Genomic DNA, 8,517 nt, shown 5'->3' on the forward strand with positions numbered 1-8,517 from the left:
GATCTGCGCGATACAGCCGAAGCATGTACCGAACGGTGACATTTAAATTAATAAACTCCAGGCGCGTAACTGCAGTCAATTATTCGGCCGAAAATATCCTGTTTCCAGCATCCAGTTTCGGCATCATCATCATCATTATTAACACTTTCCACGGATACTTGAACTACGTTTGGCAGTTGCTCGGGACGGCAGGGACCGCATCCTGGGTCCTGGGTCCTGAGTCCGGGATGGTCCGCTTGTTGTGTTTTTGTAATGCTATATAATTACACCATCAAGTTGACTGATGACACGGAATGAATCTTTGTCGCTTCCCTTACACAACACACACACAAATCTGCATAAATTCATAATTTTTCTTCGCCACCCTGTGTACGGGACTCTCGTACAACCCTTGCCCGGTTTAGGGATATCCGCTCACTAGGATTTGACTTTCCCCTCGAGTTAGAGAGAGAGAGAATCGAAGAAATGTTCCCCTTGGAGGGAAGTGAGTTCTCAATGAATCGATTTTGCTGTACGAGCCTAAAGGGAGTTAAATAAATATTTAATATAACGATGTACTTCTTTAGTTAAGGATCTTTTAAGTTTCGTGTGTGGAACTAATGCTCCAATCTTCCAATTTGTAATCTATGGTGAATTCTCTTGAGGGATTGTAAATTTGAATCTTACTACATTTGCAGTCAATGAAATTCCAATGATTCCTTTATTTCTACAGGCTTCTTCAGGCAGCCACACCAGTTGAACTGTGAGTGGGGACCATTGACTGTGCCCTGATCTGATCCATACTGGCCATATGCCGACTGCTAATGCGCTTTCAGCCTCGATCTGTCATGCGGGACAATCGGAGATGTCAAAATTTTTGACACTTCAATTTCTTCGTCGCAAGAACACGGAGACAAATGAGCAGCGCGTGTGTTTCCTTATTGCATTACGAATACATGCGAATATCCTGCCAGGACGAGGCTCTCACTCTACGGTGTGTAGGTGCAGCCGTCGTCTGTCAGACGCGTCTTGTCATGCATCAAAAAAAAAAAAAAACAAAAAAGATATGAAGAAAGGAAAATGGAAATGGAAATGGAAATGAATAAAAGCCAGAAAGGGAACCAAGTCAAAGCAAACAGAATGAAATGGCAGCGAAGAAAATTAAATTGAAAATTTCAACACTGTGTAACAGAAGGAGAAAGGCTGGGGCAAGCAGAAAGCAAGAGGCATGCGACACGGGGAGGATGGCAGCCACCAGGTTGCCACAGTTGACTCTTTTGATAAACAAACAGACAGCGGACAGATGGGCGGACAGACGGACGGACTGCAAAAATGTTGATTACAGCCAAACGAAGGAGAAACCAGCCAAAGGAAAACCCAGCAACAGCCACAAACAGTAGAACCAACGGCACACGGCGACACATGAGACCGCAGCTTCCTTCCGCCTTTTAGTCGCAGCCGCAAAAGAACATGCGCCAAAAAAACGAGCTGAAGGGAGGGCTTGTTATGCGGGGAACGAAGCTTAGAATACCCTAACAGACCCTTCATTGCTATGGAATATTAACGATGGGCAACTATCGAAAACAGAGGGACTGAATAGTATATAGGTAGATACACAAATCCTCATGTTAACTTTAAGATCGATTAAGAGTCTTCACTCTCTGCGTGGCAAACACTTTCTTAATGTTACAATCCTCTTCAAAAAGAGTACAGCGCGCTAAAGGGAATCACAGGAAATGAGAGGAGCAAAAAAAAGAAATATAAAATCCATTCGCGAGTCGCAACTTTTATGTGTACCAGCGGATCCATGTCAGTGCTTGGCTTTTGTGATATCTGGAACGAGTTGTCAAATAAAAGGCGGCAGGAAAAAAACACCAGGAGCTGGATCATTGACTTGGCTGGCTGCCATCAAAATGGCGTCTCGCCGGGGCAGGACTTTTACAAAAAAAAAGCTGCACGAAAATCGATGTGGAAAAGTCAGCTGCGGGTGCTGTTGCTGGTACTGCTGCTGCTAGTGTTCATGCTTCACCTGTCGCCAGGACATTTTCCAGCTAAAACAAACACAAAATTTTAATCAGAAAAAGAGAGCAGAAGAGAGAAAAACTACAAATCACATTTCCTGTGGTAACGTCAACTTCCTGTTTGGCATGGAAATCTCCTAGTCACTGTTTCACACGGTGCCAGAACCCGACAGCGCTCGCTGCAACCGCTTTGATGTTGCATGCAACGAACGCTGCGGTGCGTCTATTTTCCGCTGTGTGTCATTTAATTGTCAGTCAGTCAAGGCACAGCAGTCCGTCAGTCAGTCAGTCAGTCCAGCAGTCAAGTCAGTCAACAAGGTAGCCCCCCAGTCCCTCAACTTGGTCAGTCATGCACTCAATCAGTGGCACTCAGGACACTCCACTGTGGCAAGGATAACAAACTTCACCCTATCTGCCGCTGTGCACCCACCCCCTCAACGAAGGGCAGTTTTCAATTGTGGGCGTCGTGCACCCTCCACGGAAGTCGGACTTCCTAAGCGGAACTCCCTGCATTATCCTTCTATGGGAATGCTCTCCCTATAGCTAGGGCCAAACTTTGTATTCAGCTGTGCTTGTAATTCCTTGTGGTTTATGGTCGCAACTCCTAATTGTTGCAGTTAGTTGCGTGCTGTGACTGGAACTCTTTCAAAATTAGTTTGGAGAGAAAACATTTTGGAAACAGATTGGTACGGGCGTGATAAGAACTTGGTTTTGATCGTTGTTCAGTGAAACAACTTTGTCGGGGTACAGAAAGTGAAGCTGTAGGGAAAACTGAAGGGTTTATGGTTTGCTGTGAAAGGTAATTCTCGTGATCGTAAGCACTAAGATAAGATACAGATGGTCCTTGGTAAGGATGCTTCTGTTACATTGTTGTTCGTCAAATTAACAATTGTAAATCTCTTCAGAACAGATGCTGGGATAAGTCCAGAATTTTGAGTTACCATAAATATTTAAATACTTTGCTTTACTTCGTTTAATTTTAATGTTGAAAAACTTCCAATGAAGTTATGTTTCCAATTCTATTCCTATAAGTTGTACACCTCATCATTAGCTAATCCCACTTAGCACCAAAGAACCACACTGCACCTGCTCCCACACCACTCGCAATCCCCCGCACCCACACCACACTCGGATCGTATCCCCTGCGGTCGCACCAAATGAGATGCTGCTTAGCGGAAATAAATCTACCATAAAGATGCCTGACATTATTCAAAATACAGAATACCAAAACTACAGAATTCTTCAAATGCCTACAAAAAAGATGGACTGGAATCGGAGGAGGGGATCTGGATGGAGCTGGGGCTGGAATTTCAGACTGACTCTGGAGTTGGAAGAGCAGCGTTGGACAGCGGGATAATACCAAGGATGACGATGGGCAAAAAAGGCCATAAAATTGAATGTCAGACGTGGCAGAAACAGTCGAGAGGCAGCCACTACGAGTGGATCGAGTGGAGCGTGGAGGCATAAACGACTTCATTTTATCTTAATGTGCTAATAAATTTCCCAAAGACGAAATCTCTGCCAAAAACCAAATAAATTTACTAATACCAAAATTAACACAGAGGCAGAGCGGCAGAGAGGCACATAGGCATAGGGGACATGAGAGGCATGCCACCGAAAATGAAATGGAGCGCCAAGCAGTTGACTGAGTGGCATGTGTGGAATCGAAGAAATGCAATTAAGGCAGCCAAATCATCTGGAGAACCAGTCGGGAGCTCTGGAGTCGGCACAGGCAGAGGGAGACGAGACCGACCCGCATGATGTCTTAAGTGTTTAAGTAGCTAAACGCCTGACAACCGGAGGAGTTATGGCCCGGCCTGCAGCTTGAAGCTGGCGCGTGCTCCATTGGGCGCTCTCTCTCTCCCACAATCCACATCTAAAGTATTCTGTCAACACAGGGGAAAGGGATGGATGCCGAAAAGATCTTCGTTTGGTTCTGGCTGTTGTGATCGACACTTGAGACTTGTGCTGACAATTCCTCCCTCGCCTCTCCCTAGGAAAACGAAGTTTCCCAAATTGGATGGATGATTCGTAACTCCTAAAAGGGTTCATGTGGCCTTGTGCTCATAAATTTGATAATGCTCAAGTGCGTGGCATGGCACCTGAGTTGGATCGATGGGGAAAAGCAATTCATTCGAATGGTTTTTCAAATTACATAAAGTTGATATCTCAAGTTTTATGACCATTTATGGATCATGATGGAAAAATGCAATTTATATGACATTTATGACTGCAACAGCTGAAGAAATTAAAGATTCCCAAACTTTTCACAAATGGAAATATATTTAAGTCCGAACTTTTCTCAGTTTTATTCTTTTTCTAAAGATTAACGGTCAGTTTTGTGTCATTTTTCTTATGCCTTTTCCTTTGGCCACCCGGCTGGACGCGCCTTTCAAGCAGTTGCCACCCCTAAGAAGGGTCGCAGTACCGTACAGTCGAGCAGTACATGCAACCTCATATGCATTATTTTGCATGTCTGGCAATTTAAGCAATTCATGCGTAAAGGTCAAAAGATCAACGCTGACAGAATTGTGAGGGGAATGGTACTGCTAGGGGGAAAGGCAGTTGCCTGAGGGAAGTTTTTCAATAGAATTTCTCGAGTTTTTCTTACGATAATGCTCTGATTTCCTTTTGCAGCATTTGCATTCGTCCATTGTCCAGTCCGCTGATTAGGCGTGAAGTTCGGATTTGAATAAGAAATTTCTACATCGGGTGGGGGGTTTTAAAGAATGCATTATTTTTGGGTTGACAGAATGCATTTATGTGTGTACTTTTCTGGCGGGAAAATGTTTGCCTATAGGAAGAAGTAGATAGTGCAATATATTTCGACTCAAAGAAAATAAGGAGAGATTCTTGGACCCATCTGTTTCTAAATTCTTAAAATTATCTCTTAAGTTTAGTTTTAATCTTCAATAAATAATATTTTTTAAATATTTATGTTATAATACAATCTTATTTTCTTCTCATTCTTACATAATCAGTTTAGCCTCTATCGCTGTTTGCATTTATACTTATTTAGCTTGATTCTTTGATATTGGATATACCAATAAGTTTATTTCATTAAAAATGTCCCTCCTCTAGAATCTTCTTATGTGCCAGAGGTTTTCCCCTTAAAAAAACAGCACCAAAGAGGTCAACATCCGCTAATTAAGGTCACTTTCATCCCAGCCTCCGAGACCATCAATTTTCCCTAAAAAAAACAGTCTTACAACACGTTCCGCCTTATTATGACCATGCGAACAAAGAACAATAAAAAATAGAGCAAAACCCCTGGGGAGGGTTGGAAAAAATAACACTTAAAAAATTTGCAAACATGTTTTGCATACAGCCAAACCGATCATCAAATATTCACATTCATACAACGGGAGAAATGAGCGAAAATCTTTGGGTGCATTTTCACCCAGAATCAGCAGCACCCAAAAGAAAAGAATCTTTGAAGGCAACCACCAAAGGCACACGGCACACACGAAGAGATATCCAGCTGCTTGTGAGACCCACGTCACGATCTCGATCACGGGACAGATCTCTTTTGTGCAAAGAACTGGAGCGAACAAATGCGAGTGCGAGTGCGAAAATCTACCCCATAATCCGGGGAAGAAATATTCCAAATTAAACTTACGGAAACAAAAGAAAAACGAAAGGAAAGACGGTTTATTTGCGTATCGAAATGTGCAAATTTCTCAATGTTTTTCCTTGCGTTATATTCATAAATCTTTTTTGGGTAAAAGTGAATTTCAGTTTCGATAATTTCGATGGAAGGGGGGAATGTACATCCATTTGGATGATGATTAGTACCATTGGAGGCCTCAACAAATCCCACACAACATGATTCACTAAAACTACAACTGGACTTAGTATTTGCGTTGACATCACCTGTCCGAAAGTCGCAGCTAATAATTGGTGTCATAAAAGTTAGTTAAATCATATTTTGGATGTCAGTCAGAATCGGTGACATTCCCCAAATCAGAAGGAACTCCATTGCGTGCTGATTGCCTTGGGCATTGTTCCGATGACACGCCAAATGGTCTCTGTTTCCAGAGCCCATTCCCACCTGTCAACCTAATGGATAATGGTTCTATGCTTCTGTCTCGTGGCCCTGTCCCTGTCCCTGTCCCCTGATGTGTGCAAACACACAATTACGCGTTCCGTATGACGAGGGCGTGTCAGGTGGCGCTTGTGGTCTATATAGGGTATGGCATGCCCATACCCATGGCCCCATCAGAGCAAACAATAATCACCAATTTACAGCTCGTCATCGAGTCGGGTAAATGGCGACAACGTAATGTCATTTGATGTTGATTTGTGATTGCTGCAATTATATGTAAATTAATTATGGGGTTTCGCTGGTTTAGGGAATGCTTTTGGTTGTGCTGTAACCAAATGTGAAAGATAATTTCCATAGACATTGTCTTATGCAAGTGAACAACAAGTTTTGGCATGCAAATTGACAAGACTTTGACTGCACCCAGACAACTCTCGAAAGCCTTTTCCGTAAGTGGCAGAGACAACTCAATGATGTCTCCAAATGTGTTACGCTCGATCGGGGATTGAGGTCTGTGGATCCCCAGTGGGGCAGACAGACCGAAAAGACACATCCCAGAAACAGATACTGAGGGAGATGCAGATCTGCAGATCTGCAGTTGCAGATACAGTTGCAAATGTTGCAGCTGCCCCAGCGATCGAAGTGGCGCGATCATGTGCAGATTCTGTCTGCTCTCTGTGTCGTTTTTTGTTTTGAGAGCTTTAGCACTGGGGATCTGGAAGCACTTGACATGAAGAAATAATTCCATTGAGTTGACAACTATGTCAGGAATCTCAAGCGAGACAAAATTAGACAAGAAGCGTGATTTACGGAACCCTTAAAGAGCAAATGCGATGACAATGTCTGGATGTGGATCTGTTTCTGGGTCTGCGAAGCACATGTGCAAATGGAGATAAGAGGCGGACCTGATCGACGCTTCCCTTTGGCCACATAAAACACAGAACATTGTGATTTATGGGTTTGGAATCGATTGGCCTGGAAACTCCAAGACAGATACGCATGCCTAGTCAGAGCAGAACAGATCAAAGCAAATCAAAGAGATGGACAAACTTTATGCTTTGGTAATTTTATATGCTTGAGCTTGAGCATCGCCCATCGATCATTGATCTTGTGATCGTCGTATTGGGGTATTTCCAGACAATAAAAAACACACACGAATTTGTTTTTATGTTACCTATTTAACAGAGAGATCAGACAGAGACCTCTGAGACTACACGCCTCTTCCAGCTTCCGCGTCGTTTGGCATTTTGTGGTTTTGCCCAATAACAAAGTTTTGTTTACAAAAATTCCAAATGCTGAATGGGAATGACAAAGCCAATCGTCTCTATTCACACCTGGCCCCAAAACGGGAACTACTATCTGGAGTATATCGAAACAGTTTTGCCAATAATTTAACATTAAAATAGAGCCGTAATGGGAATGGGATAACTTTCCTTTCCCCCAGAAATTCAAATTAGTAAACCTATATAAATTGATCTCCTAAATAAAAGAAACCGAAAATCGCATTTCAAAAATCCCCTCAAGCAATGCGTAATATATTCTAAGCAAATATCTCCAAAAAAAATACAAATTTGCATTAACGAACAGACTTTAGATCGCACGAGATCGCTGGAACCTGTTTTGTGGGTTCATTGTTTGTTTCGTCATTGAATGTTTTTTTCTTTTAGTTTTTTTTTGATATTTGGAGCCGCACAAAAGCCGGTGGGGGGATTCTTTGTGATTAGTTTAGTCATCTTTCTAAAACTGGTTTCCCGTTGGACATCGCATTTTGTGGTGATTGTGTTCTTGAATTCCATTAATATCGAGACGATAAGTGCTAGAACGAATTTTGGACCCAAGTCGAGTCGCATATAAAAGCCGTGCTCAAGTGCCGGCTAAATATCAGTTAACACGGAATCTTCATCGATAGAGGAAGTTGCGAAATCAAAAGTGCGAAAATGCGTTGCGTGATATTGCTTGGATTGATCGCCTGTCTGGCGTGTCTGTCTATGGCCTGGGGCCTGGAGGAGTCGTCCAACGATCAGGATCTGTCTCTGTCGCCTGTGGAGCAGGGCATCGAGCAGCCCGCCGAGGGACAGGTTCGTGCCAAGCGTCAGTTCTATGGCGGACGTCCCTACTATGGTGGTGGCTTCGGCGGCTTTGGACGCCCGTATGGAGGAGGATTTGGAGGTGGATATTATGGTCGTCCCTACTACGGAGGCTATGGACGTCCCTATGGCGGTGGATTCGGAGGGCCCTTCTATGGCGGTGGATTCTTCGGCTAAATTACTTTGGTTACCAATAAACGAAAGCGAAAAGTGTGACGAATATCCATGTGTGTTGTTTCTAGAGTCAGCAGGGATCTGCAGAGCAGCCCCCAAAATTATCTCGAAACTTGACCTCGTCTATGGGAATGTGTGTGACCCAAAACTAGGGACGTGAGACGGCGAGTGCGAGGAGAATGCTGCTGGGGAATATTTTAAAAATAAATAACAG

The 8,517-nt window shown here is 43.3% G+C and overlaps 1 protein-coding gene across 1 annotated transcript; it reads left to right on the forward strand.

Moving 5' to 3' along the window:
* Positions 1-7,979: 7,979 nt before the first annotated feature.
* On the forward strand, positions 7,980-8,306 carry LOC6591583 (major prion protein). The gene has a single exon (XM_002017335.1). The coding sequence runs from the start codon at positions 7,980-7,982 to the stop codon at positions 8,304-8,306; it is 327 nt and encodes a 108-aa protein (XP_002017371.1).
* Positions 8,307-8,517: the final 211 nt, after the last annotated feature.

The sequence above is a fragment of the Drosophila persimilis genome, unplaced genomic scaffold (genome assembly GCF_003286085.1).
Source record: "Drosophila persimilis strain 14011-0111.01,24,50 unplaced genomic scaffold, DperRS2 tig00000000-arrow-pilon, whole genome shotgun sequence".
NCBI lineage: Eukaryota > Metazoa > Arthropoda > Insecta > Diptera > Drosophilidae > Drosophila > Drosophila persimilis.